We start from the raw sequence: 24,078 nt of genomic DNA on the forward strand, positions 1-24,078 counted from the left end.
CACATTAATCTAGCAACATTTAAGTTACTACACCAGTTTCCCCATGAACATTTTAAAGAAGCACAAAGACTATTTTGGATCTACAGACTGAGTCCCTGTGGCCAGTGTGACCAATGAGTGCAGGTACTATGATTGTAACGGGCGGCAAGTAGCCTAGTGGTTAGAGCTTTGGGCCAGTAACCCAAAGGTTGTTCCCCGGGTGCCATGGATGTCGATTAAGGCAGTCCCCCACACCCCTCAGATATTAAACAGCATGATCATTACACAGGTACCCCTTGTGCTGGGGACAGTAAAAGGCAACTCTAAAATGTGCAGTTTTGTCCCCCACATGTCTCAAGTTGAGGTAGCCTGCAATTGGCATGTTGACTGTAGGAATGTCCACCAGAGCTGTTGTCAAGATAATTTTATGTTAATTTCTCTACCATAAGAGACTTATTTAAATTGACTTATTTCCTTATATGAACTGTAACTCAGTAAAATCTTTGAAATTGTTGCATTTGGCGTTAATATTTTTGTTCAGTATAATTATGGAGCCTCGGCTCCCGGATGCAGTAACAATATCGAAGCTGTGCATGGAAGTAAAGCTTGGCTACAACAGGGGACAATAAACAGCAGACACTGCATATCCTCTTAATACTCTATACATTTTACAGTTTTATTACAATAATAATGTAGACATCATGCTCCTGCTGACGAGCAAATACAGAGGCATCCTAGCCTGTCAAATCACCAGTCAATCCTTTTTCAAAAGAATACAAAAATAAGTCAAAAATACAGAAAGCTAATTTACACCAGATTAAACCCTTGTTCTGGCGGGTCTCCGTGTCTGCTTTTTGTAGCTCCGTCTTTAATTTGTGAACTATACATCAAATGAACTGAATGACATCACTCCAGGGTATTCCAGGGATAGTCGTCAGGCCCTGGTTAGAGCACTCATAGTCAGGGACTGATTCATTACTGAAATTGTCACATCACATTACCCTCTACCCATGTGATAGGTCAAAAAATCTCAACTCACATAGACTTGCAGAGGTTCCCAAATGCCGTTAAACAATCATTTATTTCAACTTGAGGCAAAGATGATTTAGCAATGTGTTGAGTTTGCCCCTCTCTTTTCTCCTCCCGTCCCTTGTGAACTACTTACCTTGGCATGCATAAACCTCTACCTTATGTACATTCACATCTTCCCCTAACCCTGCCTTGTTAATAATGGTAACGTCTCAGATCCTTCTAATTGCTTTAGTCACAAACCCACATGTCTCATCTATAGCCTTAAAGATAGAATCCGCAGTAGGGGAAACTGCGCCACGGCTGTTTTTGTTTTGTTGACGAAGCAGAGCTGGGGAGCGTTGGGTCTCATGGTAAAAATAAATGCACTATATACACTGCTGTTCTATCTCGCGTCCAATCATGTTCGAGAGAAAAACACAGTTCATTGTTTGCAGTAACTTCTTTGTTGTTGTCATATCGCAAACGGGTGTGGCAGTTTTACCATGAAGGTCCTTCTGTGGCTCAGTTGGTAGAGCATGGCGCTTGTAACGCCAGGGTAGTGGGTTCGATTCCCGGGACCACCCATACGTAGAATGTATGCACACATGACTGTAAGTCGCTTTGGATAAAAGCGTCAGCTAAATGGCATATATTATAATTATTATTATATTATTATATTATGAAGGACTCCAGCTTTAAAGTTGGAATCTGTAGTGGTGAAACTGGCAACTAGTTTGACAGAACACAGCTTTTGTTTGGATCATTCTCCCATGCGTAAGGTAGGCAACACTAGTCTTGGCAAGCTTAGCTCCAGACAAACACTAAAACCATGTGACCCAACTAACATTAGCTTACCCCCTGCACAATGTAAAGGAACTAAATTGACACAGGAACAACTGATCAATTAAATCGAATGACTTAAGTCCGGACTGGGTTGAGAACTGGACCTACTCTGCAGCCTTGCTATATACAATTTACAGGCACACATACATACACGAACCACACACACACACACACAAATGCTCATGATGCACATCAATCGCTTAGCCCAACAGCAGCGCAATGACTCCATGTGGCTCAGGTTCCATGTTCATGGTTAGTGCACTCGTTGTCCATTGATAACAACGTCATCAAACTCCTACAGGAGGCAAACGCAGAGAACAGCAGAGTTAATGACTCCAGTGTCATGGAGTCATATAAACCCAATAGTAACACTTACAGCCATGATGGACACTGTGACTTCTGAAATGTCAATAGATCTATGACAGACAAATAAAGAAGTTCATATCTGCAGTGCCAACTAACTCCCCCAGACCACCCTCACCTCTTCACTCTCCCTCTCCTCTTCTTCCTGGGCCTGTGCGTCAGAGGCCCCTCCAGCCTTGAGCAGGGCCTGTACCTCTTTGTTGGGCCTGTGCAGGGAGCAGTAGAGGGCTGTGTGGCCTGCATAGGAGGGCTGGTCTACATTGGCTCCCCTCTGCAGCAGCAACTGCACCACCCTGGGGCTCTGGGACTCCACGGCCCAATGGAGAGGGGAACGGCCTGAGCCTGGGTCCTGGGGGTGCAGAAAGGGAGAGCGAGGCAGTGAGTGGATCATCACAACATTTAAGTGTAAGTATCTTGCTCAGCAGGTGAGGAGACCTTTAATGACTTTAATGAATGAAGTGCTGAGGCATGTTGGAACCCAGCAGGCATGGAGGACCCACCCTGTCTATATCAGTCTACTCACCCTCTGGTTAACATCAGCTCCTGCCTCAATCAGCATGCTGATTATGTCTTCCTTGCCCCTCTGTACTGCCAAATGCAGTGCACTCACCCCTAAAGGAGGGAAAGAAAGAGAGAGGGAGGGTGACATTACAAATAGAGAAACCTAAAAGGTAAAACAGGGATGATAAAGTACAACGACAGGCTACACGTCGTCTGGGCGATCTGTGTACCCGAGTAGTTGGTGACTTGTAGATAGTCGGTGCTCTGGCAGTTGGAGGTGATCTCTCGTACACAGTCCTGCCTCAGCTCCCTGACAGCCAAGTGCAGCGGTGTGTTCCCTCCTCTCTCCTGGAGCTCAGCACTCGCACCGCCCCACAGCAGCCCACGCACACACTGGGACTGGTCCACTATGACAGCCAGGTGGAGGGCAGTCTGACAGAGGAAGTAAGGAGGAGGAAGAAAAGAAGTGGACATTGAAAATAGAGGAAAACACAATAGAGACAAAAAGTCCCCAAAGTAGGAGATTTGAGAGGGCCAAATGAAGAGTGAGGAGACCAATAAAATGAAAGTGGACACATGTTAATTACATGTTTGCTGGTGTGGCTGATCTCAGCTTAAAAGAGCAGTGTGTCCCTGTGCTTACCTGTCCCAAGTGGTTCTGGATGTCCAGGTAAGGCACCCAGCTCCTGTCCAGAGCGATCACCCCCAGTAAGTATTGTACGAAGGCCCAGTGCTCGTGGATAAGAGCCAAGTGAAGAGCCCTATGAACAAAGGAGATGTTTGAGATAACAATGACAAATAGCCAACAAACTGCTGTTCATCATGTGAATAGTAACGAGAGCCTACTCACGTGTCTCCATCCTCAGACACAAAGTGCAGTGTGTTGAGCATCTCGTCTCTCCTTTGTCTTTCCCCCTCCAGGCTCGGTGCTGCTTGCCTCCCACGGTCGTCGACTGTGTAACTAATAACTGGTTCATTCAGGTGCATGGTCCCCAGCCCCTGTGATATACTCCCCACCGTCTCATCTGTAATTGAGTCCCCTATAGCCGAGTCCAACCTCTCTCCACCACCCAGTGAACTAAAGTCCATAGGGTGCTTGTCAGTGTCATCCAGTGAGGGGTAGGAGGCCGTGTGAGGAGGGGACCTGGGCCCCCAGGTTTTGGATGTCTCATTGCTGAAAGAGTCATCCAGGCTCAACGCTGTTCCACTCAGACATTCTAGCCCACTGTCGCACCAATCATCCGGTGCAGAAGTACCCAGAGTTTCGTGTTTGTCAAGCCCGAAGCCAAGCATAGGCCGTGCATGCTGCTTTCCAAAATCGCACCTGGGCTGAATACCAGCCATTACGAATACTGTTGCTAGCTAGCTATTCGTTTTTTATAATAGACTATTTTGCAACAGCTGGTTAAAATCGATTGATTCTAGTAACCAGTTTGCGAAAGCAATGTAGCAGGCTAGCTGTGCTTTCAAGCTGGTAACTGATGTCCAATCAGTTAGTTAGCTAGCTAGCACGCTAAAGGTGCTAGAGGACCAAGTCTACGAAAACAGTACAGGGCGCTGCATCTAAGCTCTAACTGATATCATCAAAGTTCATCTTTGATGGTTTTTCACTTAGTAAAATAAATATTAACGTTACCGTGCTAAATTGTTTACAAGTCAAGTCGTCTCGCGAAAGGAGATGTCCTGGGGAATTCCCAAAGCCTCTCCAGCCAAGTCTGTTAGAAGGAGTAGGTCCTGTGCGCATGCGTGAAATTGCATATCGGATAGGTCCTTTATTACGGTACCACCGACAGAACAATGAGAAAAACATATTTGACTGTACTGCTGTTATAGTGAGGTCAAATCAACGTTTATTGGTCGCGTACACAGTTTAGCAGATGTTACAGAGGGTGCAGCGACATGGTTATGTTCCTAGCTCCTATCAATACAGTAAAATGTCAAACAAGTACACAAATAATAATAAACATTTAAAAAACACAATGCACACTAAGAATGATATGAACAGCAGTAGATATATTAGTGAGCTATGTCACTTTGCTTCTGGACCAGAGTCTGGAATATAAATATCACTTAGAAATGTCCTCGTGTTTGAAAGAAAAGCACATTTTTTTGTCCATTAAAATAACATCAAATTGATCAGAAATACAGTATAGACATTGTTAATGTTGTCAATGACTATTGTAGCTGGAAATGGCAGATTTTTTTAATGGAATATCTACATAGGCGTACAGAGGCCCATTATCAGCAACCATCACTCCTGTGTTCCAATGGCACGTTGTGTTATCTAATTCAAGTTTATAATTTTAAAAGGCTAATTGATAATTAGAAAACCCTTTTGCAATTATGTTAGCACAGCTGAAAACTGTTGTTCTGACTAAAGAAGCAATAAAACGGGCCTTCTTCAGACTAGTTGAGTATCTGGAGCATCAGCATTTGTGGGTTCAATTATAGGCTCAAAATAGCCAGAAACAAATAACTTTCTTCTGAAACTCGTCAGTCTATTCTTGTTCTGAGAAATTAAGGCTATTCCATGCGAGAAATTGCCAAGAAACTAAAGATCTCGTACAACGCTGTGTACTACTCCCTTCATTGAACAGCGCAAACTGGCCCTAACCAGAATAGAACGAGGAGTGGGAGGCCCTGGTGCACAACTGAGCAAGAGAACAAGTACATTAGAGTGTCTAGTTTGAGAAACAGACACCTCACAAGTCCTCAGCTGGCAGCTTCATTAAATAGTACCTGCAAAACACCAGTCTCAACGTCAACAGTGAAGAGGTGACTCCGGGATGCTGGCCTTCTAGGCAGAGTTGCAAAGAAAAAAACATATCTCGGAATGGCCAATAAAAAGAAAAGATTAAGATGGGCAAAAGAACACAGACACTGGACAGAGGAACTCTGCCTAGAAGGCCAGCATCCCGGAGTCGTCTCTTCACTGTTGATGTTGAGACAGGTGTTTTGCGGGTACTATTTAAAACTTCTTTGGGATCGGGGTCCCATCCATGGGACGGTTGAGCTAACGTAGGCTAATGCGATTAGCATGAGGTTGTAAGTGTAACGGATGTGAATCGGCTAGCTTAGTTAGCGGTGCGTGCTAAATAGCATTTCAATCGGTTACGTCACTTGCTCTGAGACCTTGAAGTAGTAGTTCCCCTTGCTCTGCAAGGGCCGTGGCTTTTGTGGAGCGATGGGTAACGATGCTTCGAGGGTGACTGTTGTCGTTGTGTGCAGAAGGTCCCTGGTTCGCGCCCGGGTATGGGCGAGGGGACGGTTTAAAATTATACTGTTACATAAGTAACAAGAACATTTCCCAGGATATACACATGTCTGATATTGGCAGCAATTAGTAGCAATTACAGTGAAATAATACCATGCTATTGTTTGAGGAGAGTGCACAATTTTGAACATAAAAAGTTATTAATAAACAAATTAGGCATAATTGTACAGTGTTGATTAAAAAAAAATAACAGAAATGCAATGGTTCATTGGATCACTCTAAAACGTTGCACATACATTGCTGCCATCTAGTGGCCAAAATGTATATTGTACCTGGGCTGGAATAATACATTGTGGCCTTTCTCTTGCATTTCAAAGATGGCGGTACAAAAAATAATACAAAAGAACGGTTGTTTTTTTATTTGTATTATCTTTTACCAGATATATTGTGTTATATTCTCCTACATTCCAAGAGAAGCCAGACTTCCACCAAAAATGTCTCAATTAAAAAACATAAAATAATATGTCTTTGGTCTCTGTGTTTCATAATTTTCCTTCAATTCGCAAGAGGCTTGAATGTATCTCACAGGAGAAAGCATCTGTCTATCTACGTGTATGCCATCTATCTGAAGCGATCTGAACTCCGTTGACAGAAAAAGTATCACAAATGTGCCAATCAGCGTTGAGCTAAACCAAGCGAGCTTAACTGTGAATGGTTCTGGCGCACCCAAAAAAAGAATCAAGGGGAGACCGTTTGGATTTGGCGTCACTCCTATCAAATCCCATTGAGAGCATATGTCATTGACAGAAAAATCTTGTTTGTTGCATCTCGTTGTGTTGGGCCTTTCCTAAACTAGCCATGGATGGAGATAGGGATTTGGACTTCTGGTTTTACTTAATTCTCCATACTGGCCAATGATTATAACAGCGATTCTGATCCAACCATTAATTCATACATTGTTGTGCCCCTGGCCTGAGAGGATGGAAGTTCAATATGTAGCTAGATGTAGAAGGCTAATGTTAACTAGCTAACATTGCCCATGAATGAAAGGGCTTGGCTTCCCCAGGGATTTGACCCACGCACCACTACTGATGGCCTGGAGATAGAAGCTGTTTATCAGTCTCTCGGTCTCAGCTTTGATGCACCTGTACTGTCTCCACCTTTTAGACGGTAGTAGTGTGAACAGGCCGTGGCTCTGGTGGCTGAGGTCCTTGATGATCTTCTTGGCCTTCCTGTGACACCGGGTGCTGTAGATGTCCTGGAGGGCAGGCAGTGTGCCCCCGATGATGCGTTGGGCTGACCGCACTACTCTCTGGAGATCCCTCGGGTTGCGGGCGGTGCACTTGCTGTAACATGAGGTAATACAGCCTGACAGGATGCTCTTGATGGTGCATCTGTAGAAGTTTGTGAAGGGCCAGGACACATTTCGTCAGCCTCCTGAGGTTGAAGAGGCTCTGTTTTGCCTTCTTCGATGTGCTGTCAGTATGAAGAGACCATTTCATATCATCAGTGATGTGCAAAAGCTTTTGCCCCTCTCCACTGCAGATAATACATTATTAATACAAATGTGGGCATCATTCATCTCAATCAATACATGACTTACTTTACATAACGATTGCTGGGTTTGCTCGGAAAGCCTGCTTTATGTTGCATAGGTGTCTGTCTTTTGAAGAGCACAATTATCAAAATGGTATTGATCCTTGATATCACCATCAATTCGTTTGATGACATTCCCTGTAATAATCACTAAACGAACAAAGATAATTTGCAGTAGAAAATAGCACTTGAAGTCAAATATGCATTTCATGAGGATACACGGGGTGGCGCCAGAGACCTATACGAAAACCATGTTTTGGTTTCCTCTTTGTCATCTGTAAGCAAAAGGAACATTAACAAAGGTTATCAAGGACAAACAAAGCTCTATTTTATAGGATTCATTAGCAACTAATTCGCTGCATGAAATAATGGTATGAGACGTTCCAAAGATAGGCTAAAACATTTCAGAGAAGTAAAATAAATTTCTGAAAAAAGTCAAAAGGAAATGGAGCGATGAAAGAGGCTACACGACATGTCATGCTTTTGTGTGAAAAGGATATTCAAAGAAACTGAACAGGAATAACTAAGTGTCAGAGAATTAAGAGGGTTGTTTGAAGGTGAGGTGTGTATGTGTGTGTGTGTGTGTGCACGTGCTTGCATGCGTGTGTGAGAGGGAGGCACTTAATTATAATACCTTACCGCACTCTCTCCTCCAGTATCACCATCCAAAAGAAGTGAAATAGAGAGAGAGAGAAAACATGGTTAGCCTCCATCCATGTATTGATTTGGAAGGTGGATGTGCTTGTGTGGTGGTATGGAGTTAGAGATGGGAGGGAAGGGGTTAATAAAACACCTGGCCAAGTACATTCATTTCAGCAAGCTAGTGGCCCATGGAAAATGATGTGCTGTGTAGGGATGTAACTAGCGTAAACCCCACCATTAGTTCAGCATAGCAGAGTAGCATGTGGCTGTGCCAAAGATGTGCTGCTGCAGATGAACATGTGGATGATTCACATGGGAGCTGAGCTCAGTCTGGGGGTCCTGCTCTGTACACTATGTGAGGAGGGGAGAGGAGGCACTCCTAGAGGAGGCTCAGGATTTTGGGCTGATGGGGGAGGAAGAGGGTGGGAGGAGGTAGAGGAGGTGGAGAGATCACCACTCTACACTACAGCAGCTCGGGCCCGGATCCACAAGGTGGCAAAAGGAAACTTGTGTCCCCTCTAGTTTTATGCCCCTATATTAAAAAAGCAGAGTGACAGGTTAGCAGTGTGCCTGGTGTGTGTAGGGGGGCTATGGAAAGCTTAGGTTTGACTCCTTTGGGTTTCCATACATTTTTTACAAAAAAGTATCATCTGTGGTATGCTAAATTAATAATGTGATACGCCTCTGTCTTTAATATTTGATTTTGATTTATAAGGGTGGAGTCAAGTTTACCATTGTAGCAGCTTCACTCAACATGCCTCACCACTACAATGTTTAGTTCGTTTCTTAGCTAGCTGTAAAAATCATTAGCTTTATTAGCCTATTTAGCTAGCTCGGACCTAACAATGGATAACATAAATTGGCTTTGCCAAAGTACCCAAACAAAGCCAAAGGAGAAGGGGACACCTGGTTACTGGTGTCAGTGGATGTTAAAAGTTGTGACAGTATTGTGAAGTTCTAGTATGTGGTGGACAGTACAGTAGGCCAGGAGGACAGAGAAGAAGAAACTGAGTGTAAAAGACTGTTCTTGGATGCTGTCATTGTTGAAATGTCAGAACGATTCAGAGGACACAACAGCCAACTGGTTGGTGGAGGCCCTGTGTGCCCTTGACCCAGAGAGCCATTACTTTCTAGATGTTAAAAAGGGGAAACCACCGCTGGATCTAAGCAAAACCGATTTGGTGGAAGCGTAGTGTGTAGGGCGCTGTCCATGGTGCTGATAGAGTGCAGGGGAGATTTCGAACAAACCTGTCATTTCTTTGTCAAAAGCACTCAATGGTCTCTGCATTTAAACGTTTATGTTTATTGTGGTATAGAATTATATAATTAGAATTCAATATAATTCCAATGTAAGAACCCAAATGATGCCCCTGGGTAAAGCTACATATGGGTATGTTTCATCATAGAAATAGATAATTCTATCATTGTTTTCTTGGTAGCCTATTGGTTTGAGTTGGGTAGGCTGGCGTTGCGTAAATGATTACGTAGGTCAAATTTGATCTACAGAAGTTACTGAAGCCATGATTTTCCATGTTTGAAGCAGGCCTGTGCATGGCTGCATCTCACTGTAGGAGGTTGTAGGATATGTTTTGGTTATTTCCATCTCCAACTGTTTGATTACTGTTAATGTAACTAGCGTAAATATAGATTGTGTCATGCCTTTATCCATCTGATATTTTGTTTACTCTGCCTACTTGGTGCCACTGTTTTGTTCTGTTCACATTAATTTGTTCGCATTCGCAGTTTTGTCGGTATTCTAAGCCAAACTGTTGTTCAGTGTTTTTGTTTTGCATGCATGAATAATTAGGCTACTACTTTCAGCATTTAGTTTGCCTTATTTTGGTAAGTGGTATCAAATTGTAAGTGGTATAAAATGGTATCAAATGGTATCAATTGCATCAAACACATAGTTTCCATGTGCTTTAGTGTGTAGGACGCTGTCCAATGTGCTGATGCAGCGCAGCAGAGATAGGCTACAGATTTCGTGTCAACCTGTCACTTCAAAAGCAAGCATTCAATGGTCTCAGAGTCTCAGCATTTGAACTTTATGTTTATTGTGGTATATACGCAGAATTCAATATAATTCCAATGCAAGAACCCCCCTCCACCAAAATTGTGCCCCTTCATCGATTTCAACTGCCCCCTTAAGTCACTTTATTCTGGTGCCGGGTCTGCAGCAGCTCTCTGAAAAGTGCTGACCTGCGCTCTTCTGTGGACATTCTTCAATGCTGGCAGCAGCACAAGAATCCCCTCGTCCATTCACCCCTTCTCCATCCCACCTCAAATTCCCTTTCCCAGGTCAGAGTGGTGATCTCATATACAGTCATTGGATTATCTTATTAGGAGAAATTGTGAGGTTAAGTAAGCTTTCTGCTTATCTTAACAGATGTACGAACAGACTTTGGACACATCTACTCATTCAAGGGTTTTTCCTTCTACATTGTAGAATAATAGTGAAGATAAAAACTATGAACTATGAAATAACACATATGGAATCATGTAGTAACCAAAAAAGTATATTTTATTGATTTTATATTTTATATTTGAGATTCTTCAAAGTAGCCACCCTTTGCCTTGATGACAGCTTTGCACACTCTTGGCATTTTCTCAAACAGCTTCACCTGGAATGTCTTGAAGGAGTTCCCACATATGCTGAGCACTTAATGGTGGCTTTTCCTTCACTCTGCGGTCCAACTCATCCCAAACCATCTCAATTAGGTTAAGGCTGGATGATTGTGGAGGCCAGGTCATCTGATGCAGCACTCCATCACTCTCCATCTTGGTCAAATAGCCCTTACACAGCCTGGAGGTGTGTTGGGTCATTGTCCTGTTAAAAACAAATGATAGTCACACTAAGTTGTCAGAGCAGCTCACAGATCACTACACCTGTGCATAGTTCATCTGTAAATAGCCCATACAATCTACCTCATCCCCATACTGTATTTATTTATCTTGCTCCTTTGCACCCCAGTATCTCCACTTGCACATTCATCTTCTGCACATCCTACCATTCCAGTGTTTAATTGCTATATTGTAATTACTTAGCCACCATGGCCAATTTATTGCCTTACCTCTCTTATCCTACCTCATTTGCACATGCTGTATATAGATTTTTCTACTGTATTATTGATTGTATGTTTGTTTATTCCATGTGTAACTCTGTGTTGTTGTATGTGTCGAACTGTTTTGCTTTATCTTGGCCAGGTCGCAGTTGCAATTGAGAACTTGTTCTCAACTAGCCTACCTGGTTAAATAAAGGTGTTCTCACCTAGCCTACCTGGTTAAATAAAGGTGTTCTCACCTAGCCTACCTGGTTAAATAAAGGTGTTCTCACCTAGCCTACCTGGTTAAATAAAGGTGTTCTCACCTAGCCTACCTGGTTAAATAAAGGTGTTCTCACCTAGCCTACCTGGTTAAATAAAGGTGTTCTCACCTAGCCTACCTGGTTAAATAAAGGTGTTCTCACCTAGCCTACCTGGTTAAATAAAGGTGTTCTCAACTAGCCTACCTGGTTAAATAAAGGTGTTCTCACCTAGCCTACCTGGTTAAATAAAGGTGTTCTCACCTAGCCTACCTGGTTAAATAAAGGTGTTCTCACCTAGCCTACCTGGTTAAATAAAGGTGTTCTCACCTAGCCTACCTGGTTAAATAAAGGTGTTCTCACCTAGCCTACCTGGTTAAATAAAGGTGTTCTCAACTAGCCTACCTGGTTAAATAAAGGTGTTCTCACCTAGCCTACCTGGTTAAATAAAGGTGTTCTCACCTAGCCTACCTGGTTAAATAAAGGTGTTCTCAACTAGCCTACCTGGTTAAATAAAGGTGTTCTCAACTAGCCTACCTGGTTAAATAAAGGTGTTCTCAACTAGCCTACCTGGTTAAATAAAGGTGTTCTCAACTAGCCTACCTGGTTAAATAAAGGTTAAATAAATACATTTTAAAAAGTGCAAACCAGATGGGACGGCGTATTGCTACATAATGCTGTGGTAGCCATGCTGGTTAAGTGTGCCTTGAATTCTAAATAAATCACAGACAGTGTCATCAGCAAAGCACCCCCAAACCATCACACCTCCTCCTCCGTGCTTCACGGTGGGAACCACACAATGTGGAGATCATCCGTTCACCTATGCTGCGTCTCACGGCGGTTGGAACCAAAAATCTGAAATTTGGTCTAATCAGACCAAAGGACAGATTTCCACCAGTCGAATGTCCATTGCTCATGTTTCTTGGCCCAAGCAAGTCTCTTCTTATTATTGGTGTCTTTTAGTAGCGGTTTCTTTGCAGCAATTCGACCATGAAGGCCTGATTCACACAGTCTCTTCTGAACAGTTGATGTTGAGATGTATTTGTTACTTGAACTCTGTGAAGCATTTATTTGGGCTGCAATTTATGAGGCTGGTAACTCTAATGAACTTATCCTCTGCAGCAGAGGGAACTCTGGCTCTTCCTTTCCTGTGGCGGTCCTCATGAGAGCCGGTTTCATCATGACGCTTAATGGTTTTTGCGACAGCACCTTCAAAGTTCTTGTCATTTTCCGCATTGACTGACCTTCGTGTCTTAAAGTAATGATGGACGGTCGTTTCTCTTTGCTTATTTGAGCTGTTCTTGCCATAATATGGACATGGTCTTTTACCAAATATGATTGGCTCAAATGCATTAAGAAGAAAAGAAATTCCACAAATTAACTTTTAAGAAGGCACACCTGTTAATTGAAATGCTGGTTGAGAGAATGCCAAGAGTGTGCAAAGCTGTCATCAAGGCAAAGGTTAGCTACTTTGAAGAATCGCAAATATAAAATATATTTTGATTTGTTTGAAACATTTTTGGTTACTACATGATTCCGTATGTGTTGTTTCATAGTTTTGAAGTCTTCACTATTATTCTTCAATGTAGAAAATAGTAAAAATAAAGAAAAACCCTTGAAGGAGTAGGTGTGTCCAAACTTTTGACTGGTTCTATATGTGCTCCTACTGTAACTGACTCTCCGCTGCTCAGGCCTTCTGTGTTTTGATTCATTTAGGCACTAGAAGACATGAAAATAACTCTCCAGATGTTCCTTAAATCAAGCATGGAGGAAGGGAGACAGCAGGTTATTTAGGGAATGAGTACGGTACCTGTAAAACCTTTTTTTTTTTTGGGGGGTTATCTATGAGAATTACAGCTATAGTGTCTTATTGAATAGCTGCCAAGCTGTGTTATCTGTTTACTTGGGGAGCTGGCCTGGTAAAAGAGTGTTTTAAACCTGCCAATGGCTCTTTCCTCTGGCTCTAAATCATAGCCCTGGGAGATGGACTGCCTGGGGGGGTGTGCAGCTCTCTGCATCTGCTAGACACACGGATCAGAGAGTAGACCTGGGTCAAGGGTATAGAAATGTAATCCATGGACTCTACAATATTTATATTATCAAGGCACTGAGATAGATGTCTTCCACATGTCATAGGAGGCAGTCCAGGAATTCAACGGTTAATCCAAGCTCTGTATAGCTGTTGGCATATGGTGACAGGAAAATGGTGTTCACATCTTTAATACATAAGGGTACCAGTGTATCATTCGATAATAGAATGCACAGCCAAGCAGTTTTGAAAAACGAAGAATCAGCAGAAACGAGCCATGACTGCTCTGATCATCAAGCTAGTAGTCAATCTCTAAGCACAAAGTAATAAGGGAGACTGTTCTGTGTAGGCTGCACATAGCCCGTCAGTATTAAATACATGGGCAATTGATTTATTCGCTGTAAAGGCTGTATTGGGCTTTCACCAGAAGATTATGTTCACCTAATTAACTAGAGTCATTCAAACTAGTGTGTGTGTGTGTGTGTGTGTGTGTGTGTGTGTGTGTGTGTGTGTGTGTGTGTGTGTGTGTGTGTGTGTGTGTGTGTGTGTGTGTGTGTATGAGTGTTTGTGTTAGAATGGCTGATCATTAGGCAAGAGAATGATGTGTGTGTGTGTGTGGGGGTGTTTGTGTTAGAAAGGCTGATCATTAGGCAAGAGAATGATGTGTGTGTGTGTGTGGGGGGGGTTGTAGCAATGCATTTTTAAAGCCGGATGTCTTCATTTTATGAGCTGACCAACAATGACTGTATTAAGGGGCACTGACCTGTCTAACTGTATGTTTTGTGTCATTGAAGCCACTAATGAACACACGGCTGGTGGTATACAGATGTGCAGTTAGCTTGTGCAGCTCCTCCATGTTTGTCCTTGATTCCCTGTGACGTGATGTCATGTATTGATGTCAGAGATGTCAGGGCAATGTGACAAAGATTAACCCTTCTTCTCCAGACCATCACTGTGATGAATGTCAAAGCACACCCCTGGCACTCTCTGCCATTCACTGTAACACTCCCTCTTTCTCTCCCTTTCCCTACCTTCTTCTCTTCCTCTCTTTCTGCCTCTTTCACTCCCCCTGCCTTCTTCTCTCACTCTCTCTCTTGCCCCTCAAACACCAGCCTTGTGTCTCCACCAGCTTCTCCTTTGCCCTGGCTGTCTCCATCCAACCCTCCTTCCTTCTAAACCTGACAATACATTTTTATTTTCTGTCTTTCATTTTATTTTTCTCTCAATCTCCCTCTCTCTCATTCTCTCACTAGATTTTAATGTTTCATATGCAATGTTTGGCTGACTTTATAGTCCAATTATCCTCCAAGTTGAACGAAAGCTGACTGATCCTCTTGTGAAGAAGAACCATTTCAGATATCAAACGTTACTAATTTAAAATGTCACACATCTTGGCTAATAATAACACTTCATGGTCTACTCTAAAATATGAATGACAACCATGACCATCACTCTTTCTACATTCTCTCTGACATAATGGGATAATAGAATACGGACACCGTGGGGGGGGGGTGTATGTTATAAAATATCACTTTATTAGGACCACACCCTAAAACCGATGATTAGATAAGATGATCATGGTTAAATTAGCATTTGAACCACATAAATGGTTTGATACCATTAACCGTTATATCTCAAGATTTTATTAGAGACAGGAAAAGGCCAGGATTAAACTTTCGAAATTGCAACACGGTAAACTCAAAGGTTGATTAGGAGCACCAGATTTCAAAAATATTATTTGACCTTTCAAATTACTACCATAGCCAAATGTCTCAATTATCCGAGTGCAAACTCACCTTCCTGGATTGAAATAGAAGATTCCTATCTAAAACCACTTAAGACGTGCCTTATATTTCCCAATCTGTAAAAAAAAGTGATTAGGCTAAACTGGAAAAGCAGATTGAATGTTTCAACCATACACTGGTTTAACCTACTGTCTGAACCTGGCCTCCCTGGAGAGATCTACCTTCAGCTAACAAACTGAAGGACTTTAACCCAATCTGGGAAACATTCCTATCCTACATTGCCCTCAGAAACCCCAGACAACGTCAAGTATGGCACCTCACAGCCCTATGCTAACCAGCAGCTTATCCACCAGTCTTGTTTAGTCCGGTCCTGTCCTGTCTTGTCCTGTTCTTCCTGTCCTGTCTTGTGTTTACCCCAACCCTGGTAATTAAACAACCTGTGACTATGTCTGAGTATCTTTAGTTGTTTTGTCTTGGTATGTTTGGTTTTGAATATTGTATTGTCTGTTATTTGTGACTTATTAGTCCTCGTAAACGGTCTATAAAAATGCTTATTTTCTTTAAGAATTTATGGCATACATTTAATTTCCTAACAGGAATGGAATTCTGCAATCAGTCAATGCCATCACACCTGTACTCTTGTACAAAGCACTGATGAAATGTGGGCTACATTGCATGTACTGTATGTATTCCATGTACACAGGTATCTGCTGTCAGCACTAAACCTAATGAAGACTTTGAAACATTGTAATCTGTATCAGTGCAGCAGGAAACACTGTATGGAGCAGTGAGTCAGTATTCATTTCTGTTGATTGTGGACAATGGTGGTGGTGGTGGTGGTGGTGGTGGTGGTGGTGGTGGTGGTGGTGTGTGTGCCCTCCTATGGCCTCTTGGAGCTAATAAAGGTCTCCACTAAGTAATCCACCCCAGTGGAAATCATCTGAGCTGAAGCCAACATATGGTTCCTCAGTTTTATTTCTCCATCGCCTGCCCATGCATATTCTATCAGACAGCATGCCGTGCGCCAGCCTGTTTCATAATGGAGACTTTGCAAGGCAAGATGGTGTGTGTTTTTGTTTTATGTAATCCGTTCACTGTAAATCAGATTTCATATTCGATGTACAGTCACGTAAAATGGCTTCCCAATATCCTTATAGTTGGATACACCCCAAAACATGCTGGTTCGTTTTGATGACCCAGCTGCTGGGTTGCAGGCGTTGGATCACTGACAGCAGTTGGGTTGTTTTCTTTAAAAAGAGAATGGTTTGGTTGTTGAGGCTGGGTTATTAATGCTGAGTTATTGAGATATGACCCAGCAGTTCAGAACAGAAGACTGGGAGTGTGGCTAAGTAGGGGCGTGGCTTTCAGATTGTTATTTTTGGCCAACTATGAGAGTAAATGCCATTCTGGTTAATCTGTTCTGTTATATTGTTAAAGGAAAATTCCATCCAAAAAGTATATTTTGTTATTTGTTTCATTAGTTCATTGTTGATAGTCCCAAAATGTTTCGTTTGTCAGCAATCAAGTTTTCAAGATATGTAACTTTCAGAATACAGAAATACAGCCAGTATATGTTAAGGTGGAACACTGACAGTTTAGTAGCTTTAATGAAGTTTACAAATATGTAAGAGTTCTTTAAAAGCTTATGCAAATCTCAATGTTGGGATAGTTACCACTTTTTTACAATATGTAAATAATTATGTTACATTAAAATATGTAATGTGTTGATTTTTTAAATTAAAAATGAAACGGATAATGCACCAACGTATCGTGATGTACAGGAAAGGCATTTACTCTACCAGTGATTACAAATAACAATGTGAAAGCCACGCCCCTAATAAGACATGCCTCCTGAAATAACCAATGGAATGGCATTGACTCAAACAAATCAAATCAAATTTTATTTGTCACATGCGCCAAATACAACAGGCCTTACAGTGGAATGCTTACTTACAAGCCCTTAAACCACAAAGCAGTTTTAATAAAATACCTAAAAAAGTAAGAGATAAGAAAAACAAATAATTTAGGAGCAGCAGTAACTAACAATAGCGAGGCTATATACAGGTAATTATGTACTTGCAGGTAGGGTTATTAAAGTGGCTATGCATAGATAGTAACAGACCTACGATATTTATTTCTCAACTAATATTAAGCACATAGCTTATCTTTACAACAGGAGTACAGCCTACCTGGCTGGTATGAAAATGAACCACGGGAAAAGCGGTCCTCCATTTGCTATTGAAGTGCATAGATGACATGTATTCTTTCCCCTGACCCTGATTCGAGACAGGTGCATGATAATGGTCCATGCTACAGAGCAGCACTCAGGGAAAAGGGCACAATGCAGCATTCCGGGCCAAGGGCACAGCGGCCACTGGCCACAAAAGGCATGGATTTTTTGGGGGGTGCATTATGGCCACACAAAGGGGATGCCAGCGTGAAATTCAAGGCAGTATCAAGTGCTTGTCGAATTCTGAATGAGAGACTGATGTAGTGTGTACATCCTGCGCAAAAAAACAACAAAGCAGAGCTCATGCCTTTCAAGCTGATTTTTTAGTTACATGAATAACTCTAAATTAAGCATATAGGAGTCCCTATATACCTATTCCTTTGTTAACCGCTCAACAAAGAATAGCCCCATGTGCTCACTCCCTCAAATCGTTTAGAGAAAATATCCTTTCTATTTTATTCAGCTTTGTTCATTTGTATTCTTCATACTATAAAATAATGTCACGGAGTTCTAAGCAAACTTGTCTGCTAAATGAACTAGTGTAGCAGAGTATGTTCTTCTGTTCTTCTGAAATAGACTATATTTTCTTCATATCATGCTTCTTTAGACCCATCTAAAATAAATAATGGATTTATTGTGAAAGTGTAGGCTATATTACACGTATTTATTCAACTTTTTAAAGTGTAGATGTTCCAAAGGTCTGCATCAGTGTCTTGTAGGCTGTGTGTGGAGGTGCTAAATGTGTTTATGTTAATTAACGGTAAATTACCGTAAGACCGACAGTTATTTGCTTGACAATCACCGGCTGAAGAAATGTCATGACCGCCACAGCCCTATGAGGGAGGATGATCATTTTCTTATTTCTATCACAGCACATTAGATGACTGTCATTCATATTCCATTCACGCAGTTCAATGTAACATCGATAGGTTTAGGCTACTACATGATACTTGAATTTCCCCTATTCCTATATCACGAGGTTGCTACAACCTAGACTATGAATGAACGTTTACAAAGCAGGTTCGAGAGAAAAGTTGGTGACAGTGACACATTCAATACCGCCGTGCACACTCTTTCCTGCATCTAGCTGTTTAAAAAAGTAGCAGTGAAACCTTTATTTAACTAGGCAAGTCAGTTAAGAACCTAATCTTATTTACAATGACAGCCTACACCGGACACCGCTGGGCCAATTGTACGCTGCCCTAAGGGACTCCCAATCACAGCCAGTTGTGATACAGCCTTGATTCGAACCAGGGTGTCTGTTGTGAGGCCTCAAGCACTGAGATCCAGTGCCTTGGACTGCTACGCCACTCGGGAGCCCAATGGGTGTAATCATTAGTCCAACAGTTGCAAACAAGAGTTTCTGTTGGACAAATTCAGGTTTATCACCGTTTGCTTCCGTTTAAGATTTTGTTTCAACAGAAACAGAGGAATGAATATCAAATTCAATATTATTTATCACATACCGTTAAATCCTTACTTACAAGCCCTTAACCAAAGAATGCAGTTTTAAGAAAAATAAGAGTTAATAAAATATTTCCAAAATAAAGGAAAGAATAAAAGTAACAAGATAAAATAACAATAACGAGGCTATATGCAGGGGGTACCGGTACCAAGTCAATGTGCGGGGGTACAGGTTAGTCGAGGTAATTGAGGCAATATGTACATGTAGGTAGGGGTAAAGTGACTATGCGTAGGACAATAAACAGCGAGTAGTAGCAACGTAAAAAAAAGGGGGGGATGGTCATTGCAAATAGTCCGGGTAGACATTTAACTATCTGCAGTCTTATGGCTTTCGGTAGAAGCTGTTAAGGAGCCTTTTGGACCTAGACTTGGTACTCGGGTACCAGTTGCCGTGCGGTCGCAGAAAGAACAGTTTATGACTTGGGTGGCTGAAGTCTTTAAAAAAAATTGGGCCCTTCCTCTGACACCTCTGACACATTGGGCCCTTCCTCTGACACTAGTATAGAGGTCCTCGATGGCAGGAAGCTGGGCCCTTGTGATGTACTAGGCCGTACACATTACCCTCTATAGCGCCTTATGGTCGGATGCCGAGCAGTTGCCATACCAGGCGGTGATGCAATCAGTCAGGATGCTCTTGATGGTGCAGCTGTATAACTTTTTGAGGGTCTGGGGATCCATGCCAAATATTTTCATTCTCCTGAGAGGGAATAGGTATTGTATATATAAAATATATATACTAGCTAGCTCTCTTTCTCTCTTTCTCTCTCTTTTTCTCTCTCTTGATCATCCTTCATTTTTAAAGAAATTAATATGTTCAAAACTGTTCAACTATTGTCTTGCTCTTTGAGCCAACTACTCACCGTACTTTATGCACCACAGTGCTAGCTAGATGTAGCTTATGCTTTCAGTACTAGATTCATTCTCTGATGCTTTGATTGGGTGGACAACATGTCAGTTCATGCTACAAGAGCTCTGATAGGTTGGAGGATGTCCTCCGGGAGTCATAATTACTCTGTAAGTCTATGGACTGTGGTGAGAACTATATGAGCCACCTAGGTTTTGTATTGAAGTCAATGTACGCAGAGGAGGACGGAAACTAGCTGTCCTCCGGCTACACCATGATGTTATCCTACAGAGTGCTTTTCACGCTATTGTAGACCTTAATTGCAAAACAATGTATTTTAATCAATTATTTGGTGACATGGGAATATATTTAGTATAGTTTCACCCAAAAGGATATATTTGTAATGTTTCACTATTTAAAACTAAAATGAAATTCACTGAGGAGGATTTTCCTCACCTTCCTTCTCTGAGGACCCTCCACTGATGCCAAATGCCATTTGATTGTAGATCTATAGTGTGCAACATTACGGACTCTATGGCTGACCTGTAGCAAGTAATGTAATGAGTGTATGACACAGACTGACCTGTAGTAATGTAGTGTAAGACACAGACTGACCTGTATTAATGTAGTGTAAGACACAGACTGACCTGTAGTAATGTAATGTAAGACACAGACTGACCTGCAGTAATGTAGTGTAAGACACAGACTGACCTGTAGTAATGTAGTGTAAGACACAGACTGACCTGTAGTAATGTAGTGTAAGAGACATACTGACCTGTAGTAATGTAGTGTAAGACACAGACGGACCTTTAGTAATATAGTGTAAGACACAGACTGACCTGTAGTAATGTAGTGTAAGACACAGCCTGACCTGTAGTAATGTAGTGTAAGACACAGACTGACCTGTAGTAATGTAGTGTAAGACACAGACTGACCTGTAGTAATGTAGTGTAAGACACAGACTGACCTGTATTAATGTAGTGTAAGACACAGACTGACCTGTATTAATGTTGTGTAAGACACAGACTGACCTGTAGTAATGTAGTGTAAGACACAGACTGACCTGTAGTAATGTAATGTAAGACACAGACTGACCTGCAGTAATGTAGTGTAAGACACAGACTGACCTATAGCCTACTCTCTCTGGGCTGAGCTGCTGATTCTCATGTCGAGGCAACATGAGCAGTTAAACAGACCGTCTGCTCTGCTGCTTTGTTTCTCCCTCCTCCAACACTCTGTCCGTTTCCTCTCCTCTTCTGATGTGTTTGTTCTTGCCTCCTCCCACTTTACTTCTGCTTTACTTCTGCTCCTCCCCTCAAGGGATCACTAGTGCCAAGAGTGTTGGCTTGGGACCGAAGGTTGCTTGTTTGAATCCGTGAGCCGGCAAGGTGAAAAAATCAGCTGTTCTGCCCTTGAGCAAGGCAGTTTACCCTCACAACAACTGCTCCCCGGGTGCCGATGACATGGACATGGATTAAGGCAGCCCACCGCACCTCTCTGATTCAGAGACATTTCGGTTGAATGCGTTCAGGTGTGCAACTGACTAGGTATCTCATTTCCTGCCAATACCCCAGACACTCATGTTAATTTTGTACTGTAATTTCATGAGTGTAAAAATATGATTAGATTGTCCTGACACTTAAACTTGAACTGGAAAACCGAGACCCCAAAGCCTGTCTCTTTGTAACACGATAACACCCTTACCCAGAAGGGATAACAATGGGTGAAAGTGATTTAATTAGTTATTCCATAGACTGTGAAGCATTCCTAGATTACAGTCACAGAAAATACATTACACATTTGTCATCTGCTCTCCCTTTATTGATCTTCTGATTGATGAAAGTCAAGAGCTACCTCATGAACATTTTCAAATCAAAGTTTTAATCTCCCTGGCTGAGGCGGCTTCCCTGTCATTTCCCTCATTTGATTTACCTCCCTTCATTTCAGTTGCATAAACACACAGAGCCCAAACCGCTCGCTCCTGTGACTGGCTGCACACTGGGAGAGATAATTGACTTACATGCTTTAATGCATGAATAAGCTAGTAGTAATATGGATGTCTACGGTACACTGTTGTTGTGTGTGTGTGTGTGTGTGTGTGTGTGTGTGTGTGTGTGTGTGTGTGTGTGTGTGTGTGTGTGTGTGTGTGTGTGTGTGTGTGTGTGTGTGTGTGTGTGCACTTTTTGGCGCTGTCCTGTTTTGAATGCAATCAGCATCTGTACATTGTGGAGGCTCATCCCTTACCATAAGCAGTCATTCATACAGCTGTATTCCACTGGTTCAGGGAATTAGCTAGAGTGATATAAACCAGTGACAGGCAGAGAGGATTTCATAGACCTTGGTTCAATATAGATATTCATAAATTAGAACAAAAAGGGAACACGTAAACAACATGGGAGCCAACTGTTCCAATTGTTCATTCAGTCCATTTGGTTACTAGTGCAGAAGACTTGGTGAAGATTTATGAAGCCACTGTCTAACCCTGGTATGTACAGTGCATTCGCAATGTATTCAGACTCCTTGACTATTTCCACATTTTGTTACGTTACAGTCTTATTCTAAAATGGTTTAAATAAAACAAATCCTAATCAATCTACACACAATACCCCATAATGACAAAGCAAAAACTATTTTCTAGAAATGTTTGCAAATTTATAAAAATTTGCGGTTGGATCCAAAAGATCTCAAATTTGGACTTGTCAGACCGAAGGACATTTCCACCTGTCTAATGTCCATTGCTCGTCTTTCTTGACCCAAGCAAGTCTCTTCTTCTTATTGGTGTCCTTCAGTAGTGTTTTCTTTGCAGCAATTCGACCATTACGGCTTGATTCACACAGTCTCCTCTGAACAGTTGATGTTGAGATGTGTCTGTTACTTGAACTCTGTGAAGCATTTATTTGGGCTGCAATCTGAGGTGCAGTTAGCTCAGCTCTAATGAACATGCAGCAGAGGAAACTCTGGGTCTTCCTTTGCTGTGGCGGTCCACATGACCGCCAGTTTCATCATAGTGCTTGATGGTTTTTGCGACTGCACTTGAAGAAACTTTCAAAGTTCTTGACATTTTCCATATTGATTGACCTTCATGCTTTAAAGTAGTGATGGACTGTTGTTTCTCTTTGCTTATTTGAGCTGTTCTTGCCATAATATGGACTTGGTCTTTTACCAAATAGAGATATGCTCTGTATACCACCCCTACCTTGTCACAACACAACTGATTGGCTCAAAGGCATTAAGAAGGAAAGAAATTCCACAAATTAACTTTTAACAAGGTACACCTGTTAATTAAAATCCATTCAACTACCTCATGAAGCTGATTGAGAGAATGCCAAGAGTGTGCAAAGCTGTCATCAAGGCAAAGGGTGGCTACTTTGAAGAATCTCAAATATAAAATATATTTAGATTTCTTTAAACACTCTTTTGGTTACTACATGATTCCATGTGTTATTTAATAGTTTTGATGTCTTCACTATTATTCTGCAATGTAGAACATAGTCAAAATAAAGAAAAACCCTTGAATGAGTAGGAGAGTCCAAACTTTTGACTGGTACTATCTGTGCTCCTACTGTAACTGACTCTCCGCTGCTATCCTAGATATTGGACAGATACTTCCAAACCTTGTTTCCCAACATCTTAGACTCTAGAGAATTAACAGCGCAAAACGATAATATTGGATATCTGCGTTACTTGAAATAGCCTATTGTGGAATAGGTCTCCCCAAATATCGTCCAACTCTAGTAGTGTGGATAAAAGTCCCTTTAAAGGGCAACGCAATGATTCATTTGATGGTCGACTATAGTTTTATGAAGAGGGGAATGAGGAGGCAGTGCTGCATTCTGAGTACTGATACTGATACAGTAATCTCTGTGGTGCTTAACATCGTTACTGTCCTCTCTCCATCACCACAGCAACCGGCCTGGCAACCAGCCTGCTAACCAAATCAATCTCAACTCTTCTGTGACAACCGACTCTTTTGATTAGGAGTTGGATGACTTGTGACTTGTGTGTGCTGAGGTTGTGCTTGCTTGTCAGCGGGTGTCGTTGACATGATAATGATATGTTGGTTTTCAGCACGTGCACACACTCCTATTTTCCTCCTGGCCACATGTCAATGGGTTCATAACACAGCCTTGATGTGAATAAATAAGCTGTGAAGGTTTAATCTCACTAAAAGGTTCCACACCCCACCCACTCTCTCTGGACCACTCTTAACACCCAAGCCATTAGATCTATGATCACTGCTACTCTGATTTCCCATCGTTATGTCATATCAGAGGTAGGGTTAAGATTTCCATAGATTATACATAGATATTGATATT

The 24,078-nt window shown here is 41.9% G+C and overlaps 1 protein-coding gene across 1 annotated transcript; it reads right to left on the minus strand.

Moving 5' to 3' along the window:
- Positions 1-625: 625 nt before the first annotated feature.
- Positions 626-4,451, minus strand: LOC118390219 (NF-kappa-B inhibitor alpha-like). The gene is made up of 6 exons (XM_052457153.1): positions 3,548-4,451; positions 3,341-3,458; positions 2,928-3,129; positions 2,720-2,808; positions 2,315-2,545; positions 626-2,128 (listed from the first exon to the last, which is right to left on the minus strand). Exons 1-6 carry the CDS (start codon positions 4,039-4,041, stop codon positions 2,087-2,089), a joined length of 1,176 nt encoding a protein of 391 aa, XP_052313113.1. The 5' UTR covers positions 4,042-4,451; the 3' UTR covers positions 626-2,086.
- Positions 4,452-24,078: the final 19,627 nt, after the last annotated feature.

Source organism: Oncorhynchus keta, chromosome 11 (assembly GCF_023373465.1).
Source record: "Oncorhynchus keta strain PuntledgeMale-10-30-2019 chromosome 11, Oket_V2, whole genome shotgun sequence".
Lineage (NCBI taxonomy): Eukaryota > Metazoa > Chordata > Actinopteri > Salmoniformes > Salmonidae > Oncorhynchus > Oncorhynchus keta.

Coding starts and splice junctions, on each gene's coding strand:
- LOC118390219 (XM_052457153.1), bottom strand. CDS start 4,041: ATGGCTGGTATTCAGCCCAGGTGCGATTTTGGAAAGCAGCATGCACGG. Junction 3,459..3,547: donor GTGTCTGAGGATGGAGACAC/GTGAGTAGGCTC, acceptor CTTTGTTCATAG/GGCTCTTCACTTGGCTCTTA. Junction 3,130..3,340: donor TCCAGAACCACTTGGGACAG/GTAAGCACAGGG, acceptor TTCCTCTGTCAG/ACTGCCCTCCACCTGGCTGT.